Raw genomic sequence first — 26,885 nt, forward strand, 5'->3', positions numbered from 1 at the left:
TCTTCCCACAGCACTTTTATCACCTCTCTTAGACAGGATTACATTAACCAAAAGCTCTACAAAGGTAACAAATGTAGACTCTGCCTTCACTGTCACAAGCACTTATAAAAATATTGAGAAGAAAATTTCAAGAGCACTTTAATATACAGAATGAGTGGGATAGATGTGTGGGGCTTATTTTAAAGAGACAGCCTTTATTTAAAGTACTTTGCTTTGTAGGTCTTATAAAGTAAACATTACAATACTTCTTTTTTCTCCCACAAATATATTAAAATTGTTTAAATTTAAAAGGCAATTCCACAAACTGATGGATATTTTTAAAGAAAAAAAATCTAACAGAAATAGGCAGCTCAACTAAAACTAGATTTTAAACATTCTGTTTTGTCATTCCATCTTTAAAAAAAAAGAAAAGAGGAAAAACACACTTTTCACCCAGACTTCCTTTACAGCAATAAGGCAACTCCAGGAGATCTGGATGAGCCCCTTGGAGATTACAGATACTGTAACTGGCTGCTCCTCATGCTTTATTACCACCCAAAGGTGTAACTATCCAATAATCACAATCACATCTGTGCATTAAAATATAAAACTTAAATTACAGATTTAAAAAATATTACTAATAGACTTCCCTATCATAAAATGCTTTACATTTACAGTACTTGAACTATTTCAGTTCTGGGTTGATGAGGTTTAAGCAATTTACCACTGCAAGAGTTAGACTCTGGAGCTCACAAACAGCACAACCCAACCAGGGGCAGCGAGAGTCGGTAGTGTCATAGTGCAAATCAAAATAAGGAGTGCAGAACTGCACTAATTGTTTACATTTCTAAAATATAAATGAAAAAGACGAGCTCTTATATTGTACATGCAATAAATTACAGTAAGCATATGGCAACGGGGCTGGGGCATTCTACAAGTGTAGCTGGTGTAGCAGAGCTGAAGCCTGTGAAAGATAGGACTCAGTAAACAAAACATTTCAAAGCTCTGTTGTCACTTGAACTCTGCTTTCATGCTTTGTACTTCTGCTTCCCCGTCTCGCTGATCACACAGATATGCTGAAACAAAATAAAATAAAAAGCTCCTGTTAGGAAAGTGACCAAGGTTTGACATCAATAACAAGCTTCTGAAAGCAACACAAGTGTGCTGTACACACTTGAGGAGGAAGAATCTTCTGACACTGTTTATGCAGAAAAAGTCAGGCCTTGTTTTGGTCCACAAATCTCCACATTGCATTCTTTTCCCACCCATTGTCTGCTAGGGCTGGTGAGACCCAGATGAAGAGTTAATGATAAAAATAATAAAATGTGAGTCCTTCTTAACTTCTTCCCAAGTCTCTCTTTAACTCTGACATAACTGAGCAAATGCACTTATTTGTTGCAGAAATCTGGTGAGACAAGAAACTTCACCTTATTTCAAAGCTGACAGTTGTGAAGCCTCCACTCTGCATGCAGCAAAATAATTTTTTTGTTTTACCAGAGCTCCAAACACTGCCCTGGTGCTCTCAGGCTTGTTCTCATCACTGGAATATGAGGCATGATTTACAGAGCAGGGAGAATGATGTAAGGAGATTTCTCTTCCTTCTTCCCCCCCAGTTTTAAATGGAGAAAAACATACGGGAGAAATTACTTACGTTCAAATCTCTGAAGTATTCATTGTAATCTAGGGCGTATCCCACAACAAATTTGTCTGGCACTTCAAATCCAACAACTGAAAAAGTCACCAGAGTGTTAGAAAAAGAACCTCCTAGAGTTCACTAGATCTTTTTACAGAGACAATATGGAATTTTATAGATAAAGATTGTAACTCATTTTATTTCTTCCACTCTAGTACCCTCGGATTAATATTCCAGCCATTTTACAATCTGAACTTACTTTGTTGATTTATCAACTAAAGGAAATTAAATGGATGCATTTATTGGTTCCCACACAGATGCCTGGTGCTAGTCTGCAAGAAATGAATGGAAGCTCTTAAATTTCCTGACAGGATATTATTATGAGAATGTAAAATTCCTTGAAAACGTCCTCTGACTTTGCAAATATGTGCAGAAGTGCCAATCCTTCCTGGCCCTTCCTAGATGCCTGATGTGCCAGTGCAGCAGCAGTGATTTGTGAGCACAACACAAATGTCCCTCACAGCACTGGAGCTGCACTCCAGACAGGGCTGCAGGAAGGGTCATCTGCAGGTTTCAGAAACAGCTGTGGGTTGGCTGCTCTGGGTTTGCTTTTGGCTTTGGTTTGTTGCTGGTTTTTGTGTTTGGTTTTGATTTTTATCTCCCAAAAAGTTTGCCTAAGAAGAGGACATCAGCATTCCAGATTGTCTGAACAGCTCTAGCAGAACACTGTCAGGCAGGACTAGTCCACCCTGTCTATACAGATCATAATATTACCAAAAATATAAAATTTCCAAAGGGCTTTTCCCCCTCATGCTAAAATGAAAGACTCCTGAGCAGGAAAGCAGTGACCTTTTCTCTCCTTGGCTACAATAAGGAAAACAGTGAGATAAACTGTGCAATTCAAACAAAAGGCTGTGGGCACTTTTAGAAAAACTAAGGTGATGTTTAGCACTTACTGGGCCTCACAAAACAGGGAAAAAATGGAGGCCCAGCCATTTCTGCCTTGTTGTCTCCTCAGAGCTCACATGTTCTGCTCTGACAGGTTTTCCCTGGGGACAGATGGCAAAACAAATCATCTGCTGCAGGATGCTCCAAAGGCACCATTAGCCCAGCTAAGCCTCTAATGAGATCCCAGGAATGAGGGGTGTCCTCCAATGAGGGGAGCACCTCAATGAAGCCTTGAGGCACAGAAAAGCTTCACTTACAGAGCATTGTACAGCCTTGCAAAGGAGGAGGAAGAGGATGGGATTCTGTGCTCAATTCTCTTCACTTCCATAATGAATGAAATAGGAATTTAGCCTCTGGAACAAGGTTAGAGCACACAGCCCTGCCCAAGGCAGGAGGAGCTGTCACTCCCAGCACTGTCTGCTGTGGATGCTGTTCCTTCACTCACAGTCTTGGGACAGACAGGAGAGGACAAGAAGGGAGCAGTTCAGGTGCCCAGACATAACCAGTGCCAATTTAGGCATTTTAACACTGTAAACTTTTATCAGAGCTGCTACCTCATGTAGTCCCCCCCCATTCTTGGGGACAGCCAAATGGAGGAGGTAGCTAGGCTAAGGGACACAAATCACTCCCAAAAGTGTCAAAAACTGAATCCAGCAGATTCCACTGACTGAAGCATTTGACTACATGCAAGTTGAGAGAATTTGCACATGACAAAGGTGTAACCTAGACCAAAATATCAAAGTTTGGTTTCCAATATAATAAAATGTTGCAAATGTTACAAATCCTGATTAACTGTCTCAAAGTACATTCCAAATATTTAATTATTTAAATAAGAGCAAACTTTATCAAAAATAATTAGTGAAAACCTGTTTGGAACATCCTTGGACTTTGAGCAAAAGGTACACAATACACAGACACACTTTTAATAATGAAAAGTGGTTGTCAAAATTCACTTACAGTCCGGCCGGTATCCCACACTTCGAGGAGTTCTTTTCACCAGCAAACTGTCAAATAAAATTAATGTACAACTGAAACAGGGAAAAGCACCATGTACAAATATATGACACTGTTTTGATGACACAGAAGCTGAGTTAAGCCTAAGTGTGCATAACTGACAGCCTAATTACACATATTTCAAACCATTACTTTACTTGCAGGTACGAAAGATCATAATGAAAAAATCAAAACTTCCTAGAAACATGAATGGTTCATAGCCTAAAGGCTGACTAACAGGTCTGCAAGGGAAAGGCTGGGAGACACTGATCTGGATGGATTTTCACTGTTAAAAGTCACTTAATAGGATTTCAGGTATGTTAGGAACTTCAGGTGCAATTTAACTTGTAGGTAAAGAGGCAACAGTCTGGGATGTGGCCCAAGAAAAAAGCCCACCAAAAGCCTAAGCTTTATGAAGGAAAGGTTTAGGTGCTTGAATGTGACCTCAATTGCAGTTGCACAACTTGTCCTTAACTGCTTTTCACTGGAAGTACTAATTACCCCCATAAAGAAGATGTAATTGATTCTGATGATCAGAATTAATGGTCAGAAGGGTAAAAAGCATGGAGATACAGAGCTGGGGGTACCGTGGGAGAGAGAAATGCCCTGCTAACTTGGTTTGATTTGCTCATTACTCAACAGAGCATTTCTACCTCCTATAAGATAATCCCACAGGCCTGACATTTGTCTGTCTGAGGAACATAAAAGGTGTTTGATGGCTGAATGCAAACAGGACCAGCATAACTCTGTACACTAAGCACAGACCCCTTCCCTCCTGGATCACCCCTGAGGATGTGGCTTCACTTGTCACAGTCACAGATTTGATTTTAGTTTCTGAAACTTCCAATTGGGAAACCTAATTTTTGAGAATTAATGTAGAATTTGATCAAAGAAAGCCCAAAATAGTGCTGGCATTAGTTCACATCTCCCTACTACAACTACTTAATTGTCTGAAGGAAAATAAATAGAAACCTAAAAAAACCCTAAACTAAACCAAACATAAGAACTTAAAAACCCCAACCCAATCAAGAACTGCAACAACAAAACAACAACCAAAAAATTAACAAAGAAGAAAAGATATATAAGAGAGAGAAGTGAAGCAACTGAGAACATAAGACTGTCTAGAATGGTCATGTTTCCCTAGTGAGGTCTTTCCCTGGGCAGACCCAAATTACTGCAACAGGTTTAAAATACAGGAAATTGATTTTTGGACTATATTAATGATATGATAATAATTTTTTACACTGTAGTGTTACAACACTTTATAATGACACATATTTAAAAACTGGCCAGGGGCAAATCCACAACAGCCTCACCTTCAGCAGGTCACCTCCAGATTACCAGCAAGAAGAGCTGTTCTGGTAAGTCTAACAAATGTTTTGACATTGTTATGGCAACACAAGTGATTAGATATTACACCCAGCTCTGCTTTATCTCTAATTCCCAGCAATCATTATGCTTTTATTAAAAAATACACAACCACAGCATAGCAGCACAAGAGATGCAATTAAAAAGAAGTAGGAGGAATGTTGATATTGGTTAATAATACAATATCACCCTCAATATCTCTTGTTGGTTGCAAGTTGTTTAATTATGAAATGCTTTGAAATGAATTGATTGAAGGTGTAACTAAGTAGAAAAGCTGGAAGAGCATATGGCTGGGTGACTCTCACAGAATGACCTCTAAAGCTCAGCTCCACTATGCACACTACACACACACTCATGTTAGTGTGCAAACTAATTAAAGTCCACAATTAAAGAAGGAAAAATAGAAAACCTCCATTGCACAGAAACACCACTGCAGTATAGTGAAGTTCAGACAGTGCCAGCAGAAAGAAACACCTTTGGAAAGACACTACACACAGGTAAGTGACAACCACTCATTTTTCTTATTCCCCCTTCTAATTAAAGTCTACATTTATGAACTAAATTTGTGCTGAAAACACCTCTATTAATTTTAGAGGGTATTTCTTTTAAGACCAAAAGATTTCAATTCTTCTAGATATTTCTAAACTTGGACTTCAGTGCTAAAAGCCCACAAACTTAATATGACATAATATGACAGGCAAGAGGTGTTCAGGCATGCACAAGTTCTGCCCTTCTGAAGCACAGGAACTCTTCCAGCAATAAGACTGGAAAAAACAGTGTTTCTATATCCTTAACACATATATGTCCTTACAGCATGCAAAAGTGCTTCAGGAGTTTAAACAAGTAGTGACTTCAACAGATCACATCACATGACTCCTGCAGAAATGTTCCCACCTGTTTCTCTTCCATGGAAATGTTTTCTATGTTTGTTTTTACTTGTTGGTTTGGGTTTTTTTTTTTTAACCTTCTTAAGGTGAAAACCAGCACAAATAATCATCAAACATTTACCTGGCTACTTTCACCATCTTTGGATTGTACTGTTTAAGGAGAGACAGCAACGTTTTCATTGTTTTACCAGTATCAATTATATCCTGAAAATAAAAACACTCATGTAAGACAGAGTATTAACCATGTCAGAGCAGCACTTTCAAGTTTCTACCACTGAAATTGCTCATCCACAGCAGCATGAAAATATGGCAAAATAGAGCCTGTAAAAATGCCCCCAACCAAATCCAGGTGGCAGAAAACAGAACTGGGCTTACACAACCACACTGGGTACAGTGATCACACACAGTAACAAGAGTGCTTCATTGCTGAGGATAACCAGGGCTTTGGAACAGTTGCTGAACAAGCAGTTACTGCAATGACCTGCTTGGCTCCTTTTGGATGTTGTGCTCCTTGCAGAAATGAGATAATGTTTAATTTGAGTGTGATAAGAGTAATGTTAGTCTGGCTGTTGAGCTCAGTTACAGAGTATTCTACAGGAAGAAAAGCAAGAAGGGAAAACAGGCAGAACAACTCATTACTGCAATTAAAGGAAAAGGAGTACAATTTACTTTACAGAGCCAAGAAATACCTCAAGAAATTGCACAGGGAAGTCTGAGTGCAGTTCTGAAGTCTTAAGCACATAAAATGAATTTTGACACAGCATTTTAATCCCATTCACTGCACATATAAACAGAAAATAAAGAGAGAATATAGTGCTTGAAACTGAAGCATCAGAAATGGCCTCCTCATTTGGACTAAACAATCACACCATCTCTAAGAGGGACAGTCCTTGCCCTGGCTAAAATCAAATCTATTTGAATTGAAGGAGGCAGAGAGCAAAGAAGCAGCAATATCCTGGTTTCAGTTGATTTTCCTATGACTCCTAATTAAAATAAAAATCAAACAACAAACTCTACAGAGCACCTGTCAGCATTACCATTAACACTCAATGCTTTTAATCATTAAACTCCAGAGAAGTTGAAGATGGACAGGTATATAGATAAAAATCAAAGTTGGTAAATAAGCAGCTACTTCCATGCTTTAAGAGAAAAGCAGAACTTATTACTGATTTTCTGTTGTGTGATGAGCTGTTTATTGGAGATGAATTTCTATTTTGTACAGAATTTTTTGGACATTAAAGGGATGCAGTAAAGCCTAGCACTCAAGACATTAAATTTACAATAGATGTGCATTTTACCATTTGACAGTTAGAATGGTGATCAGTAAGTGTTCATATCTGACTCTGTAAGACGAGCCAATGGACAGATGATTCACTAAACAAATAAGAAACTAACCTAATCTGGGGATTACATTCATCTGAAATGGAGCAGATACACAATTAAACACATCTGTCTATCTGAAGCAAAATATACTTCAAAGGACACCCCAGATCACACAGTGACTGCTGGATACACACTGTTTTGGTAGGAGTTTTGGAACTGCATGAGCTTCCTGTGGAATAATATAACCTTCTCAAATTAGAAAAATAATACATAGAAACACATTTTATGGGAGGAAACATCCTTTCCTTTGGCTGATGCATCAGTTGCCATAGTTGTTTCTTTGCTTACAAACATGCCATTTCCATATTTGGAGCCTTAACACATTATTAGATTGCACGTCTGCTTTTCCTGTCTGCTGCTGCTGCTTCCCTGTCCTGAAATCGCCAATTGTACTCAAGGAAAGTGACACTGGCTGCACATCAGCAATGGTGCTCATCAGGATTGAGGTATGAAAGCAAGAACTGAGCAACAGCACCTAGCAGGCAATCAAAGTGAGCTGTACAGAACTTGGTATCACCCAGAGAACCATGACAAGACAGGAGTGGGAATTCAGCAATTGCAAAATGCCAATTAAGAATTACCATTCTCTGTGTCACTATTCTTTAAACAAACCACACACAGGGACCCTGGGCTTAGATCTGTTTTTCATGTATTTTAGGATACTCACACCAGAAATCTCTTTCTACCTCTGCAGTTTAGTTAGTTTAGTTTCCTAACTTGCTGGGATGAACCCAGAACAATAACATGCTTAGTATCACTTTTTTTTCAGGCTACTTCTTTAAACAAAAAAAAAAGAGGAAAAAATGAGACATTTTAGAATTGACAAAGTCTCAGAAAATAGAAAGAAAATACAAACCATTTTAGAAGGATGTTTTCCTGGTTAAGTATAGTAATTGAATGCAATTTGAGAATTCAAAACACAGCTTAGTTCAAATTCAGAGGCCACTTGAAAAATTCAGGCCTGAAATCAGGAGCTGGAAGCCTTGAAACCACCAACTGCAGGTTTTCTGGCTTAGGAACAACTTCTATTGGAACTCTTTTGCCTGTCACACATTAGAACTTCCAAGTGAAACATAATACTTACTTCTACGATCAAAACATTCTGGTAGGAAGAAAAAGAAAAACAAATCCATTAGTATCTAGACAACATACAATTTCTTATTAATCTTCATAACTCATTTTCAGTGCACTTAAATATTTGCACCACCATTTATGTATGTTTACATGTGTAACAGCAACTGCTTTGTAGTTTAACATTTGTAGTTTGCATTTCTGATGTTCTAATAACAATTAGCTGAGATTCTTTTCAACAGTTCATGCTAAGTACAGTCTTCAAATTATTCACACTTTGAAAATTCTAGACATGTGCAAAGGAGATCAAAAGGATCAGAGTCTATACAATTTCTATTCTTCTGGAGAAGGGTGTCCTACTGCAGAGACAGGTAAAATTCTGTTATACCTACATCCTTTACATGACACACACATGTCTTAAAAATCCCCTATGTGTGAGGAGAAGGGGAAAGTGAAGTGTTCTGACAGAGCAGGAGCAGTGGTGCTCCAACCCCTGACATCTGGCTCAATGATCTCCACAGAATCACTGCAGAAAAGCAGATTCCCAATTTACATTCTCATATTTCCTCCTCTTGTCACTGCCTATCATGAGGACCTGTGTTCCTGACATGGCTGCACGTCACACATCTCAGCAGAATGAATTCCCACCACTCCTCCAGTGGAACAAACACAGACACACAGAGCTGTACCCACCTTCCCAGTCAGGGTTGAGAGGTCATCTCCCCCAATGACTTTGATATCTCCAGTTGACTGATCATTCTAAGAAACAGGAGGGTGAACATTTGCATGACAAGAATTAAACTGATTTTCTTCTTGCAGTAAATGTCAAAACTGTGAAGTACACAACTGGTAAATGTTAAAGCTTTCAGAAGCACAGCAACAACAGCATCTCAATGAACAAAGAAATTACAAGTGATCAACTTCAAAGATAGTTTTTCAGATAAAAGACTGTTTGACAAGAGATTTGCATCAACACATAATCTGTGACCATTATATACACATATATATCTAAAAAGCAAGGACTTACTATGCATTCTCTACAGATATAGAAACAGGACAAAAACCACTTCTGGTTTACAAGCTACAGGATGCTGTATAGCTGCTAATTTACATTCTAAACTTTATTGCTTTAGAAAGTCTTAATCTGAATAAGAATAGGCAATCATAACAAGAATAGCCAGCAAACAAGGCACTGATTGCTATTTAGAACAATAAGCTACAAAAATAGCCAGAAAAGCTTATGCTTAGTTTACAGCCAATATTGGTAACAAATGAAATTAGTTCTTATACAATTGAACAGCAATTGTATACAGGTACACTACACTGCATTTTGCTTCAGTAACTGTGATAAAAACACTCAACTGACTTTAAACCTTGACAGTGGCTCACAGCTCATATTAGATGTCATATGCAGGTGCTAAGTTCCTGAGTAATGAAAGGGTGAAAAAAAGAGTTAAAGATTTCTGACATTGGCTATAACCAGATTTCCACTGGCAAGAACTTTGTTTAATCATTAAGCAATGTTTTAATTATCTTCAGGAGCCTTATTTCCGAGTTCAGTACTGGTAAGACTTTAATGCTTCATGGTTTAACACATAAGAGTTTTACTGTTTAGATCTGTTTTCACTGCCTCCCTGTTGTCACTGCTGGAAAACAATAATGTTTTACAAGACTGTGACTCCTGACTCAAGTGACTCCAAGATCACCTTTTAAAGTGGCATTTGAAGTTCCTTACAGTATCCTGCTGGAAGGTTTGGTTAGCAGAGACCTTTCAGAACACTGCTGTGATCAGCCTAACCAGAGTTTACCACACACTCCACTGAAAACCCAGATTTTCACCAGTGACAGTGCAACACATCCACTGTCTTTTGGCTGCCCTTCATGACTATACAACAACATTTGCTCATTTTCATGCTTAAATGCAGGAGACTGGTGAAAAGCCATTGTTCTTGTAACACAAACAGAATAAACTGTTTGTCAAGAATAGTGAGAGCTGGATCTGATCACAAACACTATCTTTCCACTTCTTAACAGCTTGCCAGATCCTTAAAATTCATCCGTAAGGACTTGGAAAACTGGAGTTACAAGTGAAGTTTAATCACAGCTTGATCATGTCAGTTTTCTTAGACAATTATTTTGGGTGCAGTACAGTATGAATTTTGCACTGCAACACAAAAAAACTCCATAATCTTGTAAGTATTAAATGATCAGTTTGAAACAAGAATAGAACTTCAATTACATCAATTACAGAACCATTACCAAAGTTCATCTGCTTCATTTATGCGACCAGGATATTTTTAACATCTTTTATGCAGTCTGTAAAGGCAGGCAGCAGGATCCAGTATTCACATCCAGAGACATCAACAAGAGAGCTGAAAGCTCCACCTCCAGCTGGCCATTACAGTTTGTGATGATTTTCACACCACTGAACACAGATCCCTTCCTGTAGCAAAGCACAGATGAAAACTGCAGAGCAGATTTAGCACTCTGACACTATTACTGATGGAAGACCCAGCCAAGCTGTTACATTCATGTCCACAATAGGATAATCTCATCCAGTCTATCAAATTATGCAATCTAAAGGACCTAAATTTGGATATTAATAACCATCTAAGAGAGGCTACAGAAAAGAAATGCTTATAAATAGTGTAGTGGAGGCATCACATAGCAGCTCCTCACTCATCCAGAACAAGAAAACATTCTTTTATAGAACTGGCTGACAAAATCAAAAGCCTTCAAGCCAACACCTCAAAGAAAATGTCTGGCTTCAACAGCTTTCTGTCTACATTTCTCTGCTTTTCTCCTCATCCACTTGTTTCTAAAGTAAAAACAGGATTGTAATCTCCATAAAACTTACTTTGCTGCTCACTCCCCTATTAATATCAAGGCACTATAGTTCTAAGGGGGAATAAAAAAAAACAGCTGTAGTAAAGAAATGAACCAAAACACACCTAGGACACCAGTTAAAAGTCAGCCTTGCTTGTTAACAGAGACTTTTTTCAGGTGTTTCAAACTATTTCTCCAGTATTTTTTTCTGAGTTAGAAAGTAGACAGCATGAAGGGTGTAGTCTTTGTACTGATTCTTTAAACAAGGTAAGTAAATTATTGGAAGTGTTACTAAGTGGAGTAAGCAGAAGATACACAATTTCCACTCAAAAAAAACCCCCAGATGGAAGTCATAATTTCCTATTCTTTAACCTACTTTTCTGTAATAGAGACATTCAGTTTTCTGCAGCTTTTACAGGCAGAACATATGAGCATGTGGGGGCTTGGGGGTGAAGTGGACGTGAGACAGCAGAAAAGAGGCTCAAACTGCTCTCCCTCACTGATTTTAACACAGTGCACAAGCACAAAGTGCCCTGTGAGATACAACCAAGGGCTGGCAGAGCCTTTCTGCCCAGGCCTGCACTCTCATTACAGCACATAACTGCATTAGTGCTCTGCAAACTGAGTGTGGTCTCCAGGTAACCCTTGCACAGGCAGCTGTGTGTGCCTCGGGCTGCTCGTCCTGCAGAAGGACTGCACCAAAGCCACACACAGCCCTTGCCTTTGCCAGGACACTTTACTGGAGAGCTTGAGAAGAATCATGGATTTATCAAGTTCTGCAACAGTCCAGACTAAGTCTGTAAATAATTCCAACTCAGGTTTCACAGTTTAATGAAACAAAAGATGAGAGTGATTTTTTCAGTATCTGTATTTTTCTCCTGGAATAAGAAGTAGTCTAGAGATGGAACAAGTAACCCTGACTTCAATGCAAAGCTGTTGATACAGACCATTGTGAAACTGTGTATTCAAACACTCTAAACTGAAACAAGAAAAAAAAAGTCATTATTTCCATTTTATATATGGTCTTAGGGAAAAAAACAATAAATTTCTGAAATCCCGAAAACATGAGACTTGGTTTCAGTAAGCTGGAAATCATACTGTGCTGACAAACATCTGCTTCTTCCCCTGACCTGCACAACATAACCCTATGCTTCCTTCTGTAAAACCTAAAAGTTAGCTCGTGTTACAGAATGTTCTATTTCCCTACAAAGTTGAATACTCATGCTCAGAATCAAAAGAAATTCTTCCCCTAAAAATCTAAACTCAAGGTAACCTATGCCTTTTCTTGAAAATGTAATGCCATATTCAGAGGCCATTAATCACAGATCTAGGTTTATGTATCTAGTGTTTCCTCATGATCAAATACAACTAATTTTCTTCATTGTTGGGTTCATCAAAACAAAAATGAGACAGGGAACCATTTCTGCAGCTTTCAAATCATCCTGTCCAAGAATGATGTCTGGCCCATATAAAAACTCTCAGAATTAAATTTTTGTAATAACAGTTGCAGAAGAATTCTCTGTATTGGTCCAGAGCCACAACTTTAGAGATGGGGTAGAGGGCAGAGAGGAAATTGCTGAACAAATAAAGGACATGTAAAAGGGTCTCTCTCCTCAGCTAATGATTTTACTGGGGTGAGGAGACATCAAGGTCTAAAAGAAAACACATTATATAATAAGGTAGAGAAAGTATAAATTGGCTTGTGACTCTTAATTCCCTTAATTATTTGTTTAATATTAGCATATTAGAACAGTAACAATATTAAACCACCTCTGTTAATAATTTGCAGTCAACTTAGCTAAAAATTGCACAGTACTGCATAGATACTTACACAGTAACTCTTCAACCTAATGAAGTCGACTGTCATGGGGATTGATTTGTCACTGTTTCTGTTCAGGGCTTTGATGTAGTCTAATAAATCAGCAAAAAACTTATAGCCACCCTTGAGTACACAGAGTGCCACAATGTGGTGTCCTCCCATGCCCTTCATGATTTCTCGTGCCAGTCTCTCCGTCCTGAACAAAACCAAGGAAGAGTGAGCTGTCATAACATTTCACTTGTCCACTGACACTCCTAGCAGCAGCAAACACACACAGAGCAAACCTGGAAACACATTTTGCTTGGAAATATTTGCCCACCACTTGGGTCACTTTTACACCTTACTGGCCAACCAAGTTTTGCTTTTCAAGGTTAATCCAACAGCAGCGCTGCCAAACGCGCTTGTTTTGCTACCATGGGCAGCCAAAGCAAACCTCAACACCCTGAAACTGCTTCACTGGCAGATAAGAGACATGAAGGTGTTTTCTCCCTCCAAACACACGTTCAGCTTCCATGCAAAGAGCAATGTAAGCTAACACAACCCCAAAGGCAGCAGCCCTCAGCAGCTGACGAGCAAGAAAACTCCCCAATTGTAAAGTGATGTTAATTTGCCAAATCAGAATGCCAGAAATTTGTCCTGAAAGCAGAACACAATACCAGCAAGGCAGAGCAAGAGAATGCTGCACTGTTTTTCTGCAATAATTGTTTCTAAATTTATTTTGCCATTAATTTTAGCAAGCATGGTCTGCATTTATTGTGTGCCAGCTGACAGCAGGTTTCTCAGAGAAAGCCAACCACTATAAATATTACGTCAATTCCCTAATGATGTGTGCTTTGTCCAATTTTTTCCTCTATATGGACTTCCAATGTAAAGTTTTAATATTTAAAAAGAAATTTTTTATAGGAATGTTCATTGTATCTAGTCAAACAGAACCATGCAAAATCTGAATACATTCCTAGTCACAAGATCCCCTGGAATTCTCATCCAGTACCACTCATAAAAGGCTTAAATTCACTGAATTTGTTGTTCATTCTCACAAAGAAAATCAGCAACTTTCAACCACAAAGTAAAACAAAAATGTCTTGTGGGCTTGTGAACACATTTCTGATCACACAAGATACAACTTGCATAGCACATCACAGATTTCAGCAACCACAGAAATGACAGATTGGTATTTGCAGAGGATAATGTCTTTCTTGGAAGGCAGAAAGGAGAAAGCTGGACGTTATTTATCCACCACATCAACATGAGAGAGTCTAAAATGATGTGATTAATAGTTCACTTTTAGTAATATCTTATGGAAATTCAAGAGACACAACAAAATGTCTTCTAGTTAGATTTTAAGAAGGTAAAACATCAAAGAAACACTGGAAAGAAAATCCTAAGTTGCTACATACTACAAAATTTTGCCTGAGAATTACCACCAATTTTCAAAGAATAGCATGACTGCAAATGTAAACTCTATGAAACAAAAAAAAATAAAGAGAGATTAATTGTCCATTTGTATCTCTAATTAAATGTAATTTATTTAGACAGTCTCCAAGCAGCAAAATTATCACTGGAAGATGTTTATTCCAGTTTCATGCAATCAGTACACTGTCTGAAGTCAAACAAACCTGTCCATGATGAGCCCATGAGGAATATAGACTTTTTCCAAATCATCTGCATAATGTTTAGGTATGCAGAACAAATCCAAGTCATAACCTTGTTCATCATCGCCAATCTGAAAAGGAAACAAGGAGAGATTTCTACAAAGTCTTAGGGAAAGTCTGTGCTGAGAAACTTCAAGTCCTTTGCTTTATTCAGTAAAAACTATCAAAGCCATGAGTAAAACCTATCAAACCCACAACGCTCACCAGAACCACCTCACTCTCCTCCTCTCTAAAAACATCAGTCACACTGAACACACAGTAATCTAAGAGTTCACAAGAGTTACTTGAAATACCATGAGTTGTTATGCAATGCAGTGTGTGAAAGCCCTACAACGTTCTCCTCCAGTGGAGAGCAGGAAACTGAAGTTACTACATCTCAGTGAAACTCTATATTCCATTACAAAAATAATCAAGCTTTTTAACCCCTTTGATTTTCCTAGTGTAACGCAAAACCTGCATCTGCAATTAAGCAAGCAGAGGTTCTGACATGGACACCTTCCAAATCTCCACAACACTCAATCACAACAAAACACACAAGCCAGTCTGCAGGACAAGGCAAGAGAGCTACGTGGGCATGACAAGTTAATGCTGCTGTGAATCCACTCTGCTCTGAACACCGCTTCCAAAATGGAGAGGTTCAAGATTATTCAGAATCTGAAATTAAAGTTTTCAGCAACCTGTTCCACATGGGCAAACTCCCTGTATGAAACAGCCTGCAACACTGGCAAGGGCATATTAATTAGGACAAGGGATTAGCAAACATACATACATAAAATAATGATACTGAACACTGCTGAGGTTCAGGGCATGCTGTTACATCAAACAGAGCCTTCCCTGAACCGTAACCCTGCTGCAGCTTGAAAATGATGTGGTTTTTAAATTGCTTTCCTCTCTGGTTCTGTAGCTGAACACTACCACGTGAAAAAGAATTTCAGAGGGAAACCAGAAGGTTAGTGCTGACAGCTCACCAGGGCAGGCATTTTAAGTATCCATTTCGGCCACTGGTACCCTTGCAGGACTCAAATCTTATTTCAGCGCCTGTGGAAACACTTACCTGGCTAATGGTTCGACAACTGTTTACATGGGGTTTTTGCTGATTAATCTTTAATGAGTATTTAATCTGGGGAATTTATTATTTCACCTCGCATCCAAAACTGACCCTGTGTGAGCTACACACACACAGCAACAGCTCAGGGTCCCTGCAGTCCACAGGGACTTATTTTAAGAAATAAGGCAGGTCCTACCCAAAACTCATGGGGTTTTTCTTTGGTCAGACCCATCGTTATATGCAGCGTGTCTACTAAACCTTCTGTGCTGCATCTGGCAGGGAATGGGCCCTTCCTACAGGTTTTATTAGGTATTTTACGGACTGCGGGGATTTACTGTCGCAACCTCGCGGCCGTCACAGCTCTCGGCCATCAGACACCGCACGCACTTCATCAGCACTGGCATTTGCTTTAAAACGATAAATAAAAATGAGCATTAAGAGCCTCAGCAGATGCGGCAATTACACAAAAATACCAAGGATGCCGCTCCTGCAGAACCAGACCCCGCTCACACACGTGGGGCTCTCCCGAGCGGAGCCTCCCGCACGCCGCGAACAGCAACAGGAATAGGAAGTTGGGCGGCGCTGGGGGAAGTTCTTCCACCTTCGCTCGGGAGGCGCCAACGCCGGCTCTGCCCGCCGCCCTCGGGCTCGGGATCCCCCCGGAGCCCAACCCGAGGCACCCGCGGCCGCTCCGGGAAGGGACGCGCCCGGCCGGGGGCACGGAGGGCAGGGACGGACAGTCCGGGCCCGGCGCCGGGAGGCCGGGGCTGCCCTCAAGGTGACTCCGCGGGGCGGCGGCTCCCGGCGCCGAGGGACGCGACGCGACATGACACAACACACGATACGAGACGCCACGGCACGCCATGCCACCCCTCGCGTTCCCTCACAGATCACCGTATTCCGAGGGGCAGGCGGGGGACAGCGGCCCCGGCGCCCAGCATCCCCCGTCCCGCGGGCGGCAGCCCCCGCACTCACCACGATGCAGGGGCTGGGGGTCGCCATGGAGCGCGGCCCGGCCGGCGGCGGCTGCGGGCGGCTCGGAGCGGCGGGAGCGGGCGCTGGGAGCGGCAGGAGCGGCGGCGGCAGCGGGCGGTGGGAGCAGGAGGCGCCGCGCCCGCTGCGGCCCCGGCGCCGCCTCCGCGCCCTCCGCGCTCCCCGCCCTCAACATGGCCGCTCTCGGCACGCTGTGGAACGGCTGGGCGAACGGCCGGAGGGACGGGGCAGAGGGGACACATCACCGGAGCTGTGCCCTCGGTGGGGGACACCCATCCCAGCAGGGTGTGGGTGTCCCCCCGCTGTCCCACGTCCCCGCTCCTTGTCTTGAGAGCTGAGCCTCCCCTCGCACAGCCCGCTGTGCGCTCCCCGTCCCCTCAGGATGACATAGGAAGGTGACGGAGCTGTGTCCAGTGCTGGGCCCCTCGGTTCAGGAAGGACATTGAGGTGCTGGACCGCGTCCAGAGAAGGGCAGCAGAAGTGGGTGAAGCCCCTGGAGCAGCACAAGTGTGATGGGAGCTCCCGAGGGAGCTGGGGGTGTTTGGCCCGGAGAAAAGGACGCTTAGGGAGGACCTGACTGCTCTGTACAATTCCCCGACAGGGACCGGAGCCAGGCGGGGGTCGGGCTCTTCTCCCGGGGAACCACGACAGGACAAGGGGACACGGGCTTAAGAACACGTTTAGGTTGGACATTAGAGAGAATTTCTTCACAGAAAGGTTGATTAGACATTGAACAGGCATCCTGGGGAGGTGGTGGAGTCACCATCTCTGGAGGTGTTTAAGGAAAGACTGAACGTGGCACTCGGTGCCATGGTCTGGCTGACAAAGTGGTGCTGGGCCCTCGGTTTCACTCGATGATCTCGGAGTTTTTTCCAACCGAATTGATTCTGTGCTTCTGTGGCTCCTGATGTCGGGGGAACAGGGTGGGTAACTGCTGTCATTCCAGAACCAGGCGCAGGGATGGATGCACATCCATCAGGTGTTCACGTCCATGGAGGGGCTCCACAGACAGAGGTGAAATAATAAGAAAGCATGGATCGTTCCAGTGGTCTCAAATGAGAGAAAGAGAAAAAAAGTGTCAGCTTTTCCTGTAGGTGTGGACAATAAGGATAATTAAGGACAACACAACAGTGCAAATGGAAATTCATGATTTCTTATCTTATGTAGCAGCTGAAGACTTTCCCCTTCTTTTTCTAAGGGGTGTTAACCAGGTTTTATTTTATGGTGCATAAAATCTTGGTGTCAAAAAAAAGGATAATGATTCTTAAAAATAACTTTACTCATAAAGAACTGTAGCAATCACCCTCTGATATGCATCTAGCATTATTACTGTTAGCTCAGAAAACAATGAAATCAAATTAAGTGTTCCTTTGTATGAAACAACCAATTTAAGCAAATTTTAACTAAGCAAATGGGCACGATCCTGATCCCTCGTGAGCGCTGTATTGTTAGTCTGGGTGGGTTAACTGGAGTGGGTGGAACTTTATCGAGTTGCCTGGAGCAGCAGAATGAAACATGCCCTGCAGCTAAGGGATATCAGGAGTGTCATAGCTGGACTGTTTCCAGAAGGCCAGGGAGAACAGCTGCCCTATCAACTTCAGGGAGAGCCTGACATTAGTGGGCAGTGGCAGTACCTGTGGGGAGACTCTGCAACCTCAGAAAAACTGCAGGACCTGATTTTAGTTACTGAAGTGGTTTCTCATTAATGACTAATATCAATGTCTGCCATTAAAGTAGCATCCAACAGCACCTTTCTGATGGCATGCAGGAGTTCTTGGCTTGACTTCCATGTGGTTTCTCCCTAGCAAACAAAACCACTAGTCCTGTTTTGCCCTTCTGGATGAGCAATTTCTTTGTTCCTCCTGCCAAACAGCGCATTCCTGGATCCAAAGCATTTCTGGTCCCACTGGCACCCCATTACGGAGGGAAAAACAGATTTACAAAAGCAAAAGTATTTGCTGATACTACAGGAAGTTGGTCAGCTGAGATCAGCACCACATTTAGAAGATGACCAATTTTGTTCTTGCTGGTTACGAGGCCACTGAGCCTTGCAGGGCAGGGTGAGGGAGGGGGTTCAGAGGTACCTGGGAGCTGCACATTTTCTGTCTACATGAGGCATAAGGTGGGAAAGCCAAAGTTTTAATTTCTCTGGTATGAACAGCTTTTTACAAGGCAAAATAATTAATAAATGTGCAGAGTGTTTTGTCTCTGAGTAGACTCTTAATTTCATAATTATTTCATCCTCTGTTGCCAGCCAGGCGTATCTCAGTGCTCAGGCCCAGTGAACCATGGCCTGTGTGAGCACCAGTTGTAAATAATTTTATTAGTAGACTTTTAAAAACCTTTCTTGCTGACCACATGTCCCCACTGGTGGGGTACCTGGAGGCAGCAGCTGAGTATCCATCTTTTGGAAGCACCTGAAATGGTGTGCACTGGGTCACATCTTCAGGTCAGTGCCCATCCACCAATCCCCCACTCTTCTCCCCATCTTTCCTCCCAGCTTTGACGTTGCTGCTGGCTGACTCACAGGGAATCAGCAGAATTAATCTGCTGGTTTTGTTTCACAAAACAAGTCTCCTAAAAAAAAACAAGGAGTACAACCAGTTTTCAAGAGATTAACTAGACCAGCAGGACTCCCTTGTGACCAGAAATTTGTCTGTGCTCACAGAATGGGGAAGGAAGAATTCTGGTGATATTAACCCAGTCCTGAGAGGAGCACCACTATTTTTAATCAAGAGGAAAACCAAAAAGAAATATCTGATTAAATTATATAGAGAGCATTCACTAGAATGTGAATTTAGTGCACAAGCTTCCCATCTTCTTCATGTTGCAAAGAAATCTCTCCACTCTGACTAGCAATTTAAATAGCATATAATTATTTTTCTAGCCAGATGTTTCAAATGGGAGAGGAAGCCAGATGTACCAAAACATCATTTAAAAAGAGACACACCTTTCCTAAGAAATATGAAATAGATGTTGCTCGTTGCAAAACACCTTTTAAAATCATGTTCTTGTTCTCTGTCTTGTTGATTCCTGCAAAAAATTTGTCATCACAGTGATTCTCAGTGGTGGTGTTCTCCATGGATTTTGGAAAGTGGTGCCTATTTACTTCTTGGTTTCAAGACTGGTATATCCTGCATGGTGAGAGTTTATCAAATTTCCTCTCCCTGCCCAGATAATAAGTGACAATTTACTTACCAAAACTAAGATAAGCAAAACATCTGAATTTATGTACTTCTCTGGAGCTATCACTTCCTTTTTCACTAAAAATGTTTTCACAGTCCAAGATGGAGGTTGGGGGAATTACAGACATTAGGTCTTTATTCAGTAGTGCAAGGACTGGTTAGTGGCACAAAAATTACACAAGTACTACAAAACACTCAGCAGTGGCTGATCAAAAACCTGAACCATCCTGAGAAACACAGCCTGGATGGCTGCAGATGCTCTTGGGGCTGGTATTTGTGGCATTTATCAGCTTCCATTAGCAGACACCGTTCAGAATTGTGAGCTGGTATTTGTGGCATTTATCAGCTTCCATTTGCAGACACCGTTCAGAATTGTCCCCGCAGCCCCAGCAGGACCAGACGGGCTCTGTCACAACAGAGCCGAGGCCGCGCTGGCACCGCGCTCAGTGCCCGGCACTGCCCTGCCCGTGGGAGGAACCCGGCCAGCAGAAATGCAGCAGGGATTATTGAAAATGGCACCAAACAAAGGCAGACCCGGGCACTGCAGCAGGGCATGGGCTCAGCAGTGCCACACCTGGAGCACAACCCTGTGCTGTGGGGCCTTGTGCCCATAGAGGGACCCGAGACAGCCCAAGCCCCCTGGCTGTGACTGAGCACTGTGTGGTGAACATTCCCCAGCAGCTCTGGGGTCTGGGGTTGCTCCTCTGCCTGCTCTCCAGACACCTTGTTCCCTGGCACAGGAGAGTTGTGAGAAGTGGCTGGGATGGAGAGGAAGGCACACCTAAAATCCAGAGACCTGCCCAAAGGATATTTTGTTTGTTTGAACCTGTCCTAACAGAAGGGTTGAAGCCTGAGCAATGAAACTACAATTATGGTATTTTTCTTTTTTCTTGTTGGAAGTGGCTGTTTTCTGAGCTCAGCTTGACTCACTGGATGATGTGTTCTGATGGAGTTGCTGACTGAGTAAGAAAATCAGAAAGTTCTTAAATACAACCATGGCTCAGCAGCAGCTGCAGAGCCACTTTGAGAGCTGCAGCACCAGCCCTTTGCTGTATGAGCAGGATCCCTGCTGCCACACGAGGGGGACACCAGTGTTTATCAACCACTGTCACATGGAGGTAAAGCCCAGGCTGACCTCCTTCCACTCCTCCCACACCTCCACTGACTGCAGCACAGCCCTTCCCACCCTCAAGGAGTCACCTGAGGTCCCCAGCAACTCCTTTGAGCAGCAAAGCAGAACAAAGAGCAGGGCCATGGAAGTTACAACCATCAGACTCCTTTCTTTGCTCTATAGCAAGGAATAGTGACAGGTACATTTTCTCCAAAGGGAATCTTTTCTGCTCCCCTCATTCAACATCAGCAAGATACCTGGGTGACCCAAAAGATTCTGTGTGGGACATTTCAGTGTAATCTCTACCAAAATTAATGTGACTGATGGCAGCCACATTATCCTGCTGGTTTTCTCAAAATTAAATGGTCTCTGGGAACACATTACAATATCCACATTGCAACATGCATGTGCAGCAAACTCCCAGGGCTACACAGGAGTAAAAGGACTTCATGGAGATGGGCTGTGCATGGGAAGTGCCCTTGCTCTTATTCTGGCAGCTTATTTTAGCCAACAACTTGAGTTAACACAGCCTCACTTTTTGCAGTCACTCCTTAGACGGTGGTGTGAAGCAAGAAGCAAAAGGAACCCTGCAGCAGGACTTCAGCCTGGGAAATCTGCACTGGAAACTCATTTGCACACACCTTCCACTGGAACCTGAGGGAGGGCTGGACTTTTCCAGATGCAAGAAGTTGGTGCTGGCAGGTCCTCCCACTAGGGAAGGGCAGTTGAGGGAGGAGAGCTGTGGGTGCTCTGTGAATTACTCAGTTGTTCCAGAGGAGTGAACAGGTTCATCTGCTCCCAACAGGTACCTGAGTGCAGGAGCTGTCTGCAAACTGCAGGACCATTTCTAAAAAGCTGTAAAACACTTGTTGTGCCATGTTTCTGAGGAGAGGCGTCTGTACAGGCACACAGAGCTGAGCCATGTGTAAGGATTGCTTAAAAAATCCCAAACCTGGAGCCTGTTGACACCAGCAGAGACGAAGGGGCCAACAGGACAGAAACTCAGAGCAGGCAGGAGGCAGTGGCAAGGCTGTTTGAGTAGCAGGGAGGAGGAAGAGGAAGAGGAAGAGCAGCCTGATCAGGTAACTCGCTGACGAGACACAAGGGCTGCACACGCCAGGGCTGGCGGCTCCAGCTGGCTCTGCCTCAATGAGCATCAGGTGTCAGGGCTCACATGCCAAGGCCCTGCCTCCCATGCAGACCCTGGCAGCTGTTCAAATATCTCAGAAATCTTCTCTGGGCAGGCAGATTACAAGGGAAGATGAGACACAAACACCAGGCCAGGAGGGAGCTGCACTTCAGGACTCTCCTCGCCTTTGCAAGTCTTGAGTTGTGTGGTACGAGCTGGCAAGATTGTAATTCAGATCCTCAAATATGAAGTGCTGTTCTAGGAGAAAAAACCTCATCTGAATCTGGATTTGTGTGAAGGGTGCAAGGCTGGATGAGGTGCCTGGTAAGGACAGAGTCCAACAGTTCAGTTGAAGAATGTTTTTAGAACTCAGTTTATATTTAAAAGGGAAAATAAATGAATTTTTAGAGTCCCAAGCTAAACGACCAGGCAGCAGGAGCTAGAGTTCTTGCTGTAACCCATCCAGAACTGCTTGAACCAGTAGGAAACACCTTCAGAAATGTATCCCCAAAAAGTCCCATGAAACAGGGGTGAGAAGGGGGAGAACTGCTCTCAAAGCAGTTCCCATAGCACTGAGAGAAAACAACCTTTTTTCTGGGACAGAGAATACAGGACCTCACCTGAACCCTCCCTCCAGACAGCTAGAAAGCTGAAGGTTCCAGAAAAAGAAATAGGCTTGATGCTTTTTAAAGCTGTCTGGCTGCAGATGCTGACCTGACTTAGCGAACATGTTTGCAGAACAGAGCACGTGTACCTGTGACTGCAGAAATGTAAAATACCATAAAGTGCTCAACAGAGATGACAATAGGAGAATTTTGCTCCACACAACACTTTTTTTGCCTAACCTCTGTTCTTATCTCTTAACTGAAATCCATTCCTCAAATTGTAAATCTGTGATATCTGATGGGCTAATACGAGTTTTACACACTGATAGCATCAAGAGTTTTTAAATTTACTAAGGCTTATCAAAGTCTCAGGTTGCTTGGTTTCTTCAGAGCCTGGAAAAGTTTTCCAAAACTCAGTTCCCTGCTGGTGTAAATATTGTTTGGCAGCATCAGAAAGACTTTCCAAGGGGAAGTGAGACAGACTGGAGCTCCTGTCTCTTTGAACTCCAGCCAAATGCATCTTAAATTACAAACTTGAACTGGTGTGGTCCTGCTCTTGATGAGAGTTTAAAGAGAATGTAAAACACAATGACACTGATCTTCTGTTTAATTGCCACACAAACCAGATAATTGGATGCAGAGAATTAAAATAAAAACTGAGTATTTGATAATACAAAGTTGAGAGGGAAAAATCCAGCTATGCAAAATTACTGTGTTATCAGTGATTCTTGATCATTTTCATAGCTGAAAACGACCCAGAGATTTAATTAGTCTTGGAAAATGTTCTTCCTATAAAATCATGATAAAGGAAAATGAGAATCTTTTTATGCCTAAACAATCAGCAACTATTGAAATGAAGGAAGGTTGATACTGAAACTGAAACATCAGTCTTCATAGTCAAAATGTACAGAAGAATGTGACATGATTTATTTTAGGGCAAAATGTTGGCACTAATAAGCAGTAAAAACACTGGAAAATATGGCAAACTCAAACAGCTCATAGACTTCAATGCCTGAATGAATCACTGCTGTTATTCAATCCAATTGCCCAGAGTCTTGTGTTTATTCTTTTTAAAGTAGTCTTATTTAAGGAACCAACTTTCCAATTTCACATCACCTCAGTGGGATTTAAGGATGTTTAGTTAACAGCAATATGGAGAATTTTAAAACCTTCTGCAGCCCAGCTACTGCACTTCTCACTCTGCAGGAAAGCACTTTTTGGACACATCACCTGAGCATTCCAGCTTTAGATCAGAGGCCTCCTCCTTGCTTTGAACTTTGCAGACTCCAGGAATTGACAGCACCAGTCTCAACCATGGTTCAGGTTAAAAAAACTCCTGACCTTAGATCCTGAATGAGCTACCTGCACAGTGGAAGAAGCTGAAATTGAGACAACACAGCAGGGAATAGTAAGATTAAAAGCATTGCTAACTGTGCTTAACTTCAGTGACTTTCTGTTTTGGTGAGGTATTTGGGCTTAAAACTCTCAGGCAGCTGCATGGCTGCCTGCCAGAAGGAAGTTCACAGCAAAGCTGTTTGCACAGCATCAACCTATTTTTAGTGTAGGGTTTGGAGTAGGGAGTTTCTTCCTCCCCCTGTCCCAAGCCTCTGAAATGCTCTTCACTGGCAGGCAGAGCCTGATGGCAGTCTTTGCACAGAAATATGGAATTTCTTTTGGCCAGCAGAGTAAATTTGGGTCTTGCATATGTGCCAAGCAACCTGCATGTCTAGCCAGGGTATGAAAAGCTGGGCAGCACCAGCCCTGGTTGTTTTCTTCTCAGCTGGAATGTTGCTTTAGGGAAAATAAAAGCAGAGAACCCAGTTTAAACAAAGTAAGATACCATCTCTGGCAAAAATACAGATAAAGGTTTAAGATTCCTGCCACAATAATTGGGTAAGAGAGCAGCCACTCCAAACTCTGTATCATCCCAGTGCACATCCACACACAATTAAGAAGTGGTTTGTGTGCACTAATCCCACATTCATAGGAAGTACTGCTGACACTTTGCTTATTCTTGCACAACAAAAATGTACTTTTAAGGTGTGGGATGCATTCACTGGGAAAGCTGAAGTACTCCCAAAAATATGAAATGGAAGCATGGAGAGTGCCTTGCACTGGGCGGTGTCGGGAAGTTTGTACTAACTCTGGAGACGTGGGCCACACTATTGCTGCCAGCGTGCCCACAGATGTTATTGCCACAAGTGCTTTTTTAAAGAAGGGATGGAAAAGGAAACACATGGCTGTGAGCCATGGCTGTGCTCCAGAGCTTTGCCAGTGCAGTGTTTGCTCTGGAGCAGCTCTGACCCCTCCCAGGCCTGGGTGTGAGAGAGTCACAGGGCAGTGCATGAACTGGGAGCTCTGCACTGCCCTTATCCCCTGCACCTCCAACCCCCCTCTGTGCCAGCCCTGGATCATGCCCACAGACTCCTCCTTCAAAATCTAAATTCCAGAGATTCTACAGCCTACCCAGGAAAGGTATTCCAGAGCTTTGTTGTTCCTGCTGTCAAGGCCCATTTTGGTGTCTCAGCTCAGTATCTCCTGCTGTGATAGAATCTCTTTTCCTTGTCCTACCCACAGCAGTGGGAAAAAGTGTTTATTTCCTTCTTTGCACCTACCTCTGACTGATTTGAAAACATCTCTCCCATCACCTTGAAATCAGCCCAGTCCTCCATCCTGTCACCCCTCTCATTACATTTCTGGAATCATCTCCAGCTGCTACCCATTTTGCAGGAAGTGCAGTGCCCACAGCTCAATACCACGCTCTGAGGAAGGCTTTCTGCTACCACGTGAGGAAGAGGGACCACACCATGTATCCTACAGATTACATTCCTGTTCTTACATTCCATAACAACACTGGGTTTTTTTTCAGGAACAGGATGCTGTTGAATCATGTTCAGCTGATGGCTGGCTGTAACCCCAGGAGAACTCTTCTGCACAAGTGCTACCGTAGCAGCCTGTCCTGTCCCATCCTGTATTTGTTCAACTGATTGCAGCCTCTGCTGAAGTCTACAAACACACATTTGTCAAATCCATTGCTGGGCTTGCTGCATTACATGCTAACTCTTTTGAATTTGTTCACTTTCAGTTGTATTTGTCTTCTGCTCAGTCAGTAGTTAGGTCAAGTCTGGTGCTCGCTACAATTTAATCAGCATATGCCATCCAAGTTGTTAATGAAAATACCAAGTAATCTCAAATCAGAGAAGAACTGCAGAGAATCCTCCTCAATACATCCCTGCAGTGTGAATTTTTAATAATTATTCTGATAAGGTTTTCCAAACAGTTTTTATCACCTCACTTTAAAATTGGTGTCAGACCACATTTCCCTGCTATCTTACATAAAGTCATTAGAGTCACTTAAAATAAAGTGCTCACTGCTTCTCCTCTGCTCAAGGAGTTTGTTAACTTGGTGCAGATTAACAAAAGTTGATCTTTCTTTTAGACACTCACTGATAAGTTTCCCTTTTCCATTAATTTTCCAGTTTAAACTATTGACCCTGAGTTCTGAGCAGGCAGAAGGAAGCAGAGACAAGCTGAGCCTTCAGAGTTTACAGCAATCCCTTTGTCTCTAATGCTGAGAAGTAATTTACCATATGGGGTGTCTGACTTAGGCACCAGGACCCCTACAGTTGTTGTGCTTATGCTGCAATCCCTTACACAGGGCAGAGTAGGCAGAACTTGTCTAAGTGAGACAAGACAAGAGACCTGAGAGCCCTCAAAGCATTCACTGCTCTGCTCTGACACAACACAGGGACAATCAAAGTCTTTTCCTCCTGTGCCTATGGCTCCCCCCTCCACTGCTAGAAGTGTCCAGCCATACCAGTGAGAAATCCCATCCATGAAACAGAGAAGGTTATTCCACAATATCCTACACTTGCCTGAAAGATCTCAGGTGATTGGATTAAACCACAAAAAAAAAAAAAAAAAAAAAAAAAAAAAAAAAAAAAAAAAAAAATCTAGCACATAAAGTAAACATGCATCCCACAATAATTTGATGGCATCACAAGCCATGTGATGAAAATACTTCCAACATCAGCTTTGGTAACAGAAGTCTTGAACAGCCTTTTCAAGAAACCTTTGCAAGATGGCTGTGGATTACATCAATAATTACACTCTGGGATTGTCCTGTGCAGGGCCAGGAGCTGGACTCAATGATCCTTGTAGGTCCTGTCCAACCCAAGATTCTATGACTTCATCAACAAGACCTGATCATTTAGCAACTCTTAATTGAACATGATGCTCAACATTTTTTCCTGAC

General features: G+C 42.4%; 1 protein-coding gene across 1 annotated transcript; it reads right to left on the reverse strand.

Annotated features, from left to right (window-relative positions):
• Nucleotides 1-174: 174 nt before the first annotated feature.
• HPRT1 (hypoxanthine phosphoribosyltransferase 1) lies at nucleotides 175-16,717 on the reverse strand. Its single transcript, XM_059483150.1, has 9 exons — nucleotides 16,583-16,717; nucleotides 14,524-14,630; nucleotides 12,920-13,103; nucleotides 8,956-9,021; nucleotides 8,276-8,293; nucleotides 5,930-6,012; nucleotides 3,518-3,564; nucleotides 1,631-1,707; nucleotides 175-1,055 (listed from the first exon to the last, which is right to left on the reverse strand). The coding sequence occupies exons 1-9, from the start codon at nucleotides 16,607-16,609 to the stop codon at nucleotides 1,008-1,010; spliced, it is 657 nt and encodes a 218-aa protein (XP_059339133.1). The 5' UTR covers nucleotides 16,610-16,717; the 3' UTR covers nucleotides 175-1,007.
• Between the last annotated feature and the right edge of the window lie 10,168 nt (nucleotides 16,718-26,885).

The sequence above is a fragment of the Ammospiza nelsoni genome, chromosome 15 (genome assembly GCF_027579445.1).
Source record: "Ammospiza nelsoni isolate bAmmNel1 chromosome 15, bAmmNel1.pri, whole genome shotgun sequence".
Taxonomy (NCBI): domain Eukaryota; kingdom Metazoa; phylum Chordata; class Aves; order Passeriformes; family Passerellidae; genus Ammospiza; species Ammospiza nelsoni.

Coding starts and splice junctions, on each gene's coding strand:
- HPRT1 (XM_059483150.1), bottom strand. CDS start 16,609: ATGGCGACCCCCAGCCCCTGCATCGTG. Junction 9,022..12,919: donor TTAGGTTGAAGAGTTACTGT/GTAAGTATCTAT, acceptor CCTGTTTCTTAG/AATGATCAGTCAACTGGAGA. Junction 1,708..3,517: donor TGTGGGATACCGGCCGGACT/GTAAGTGAATTT, acceptor TGACTTTTTCAG/TTGTTGGATTTGAAGTGCCA.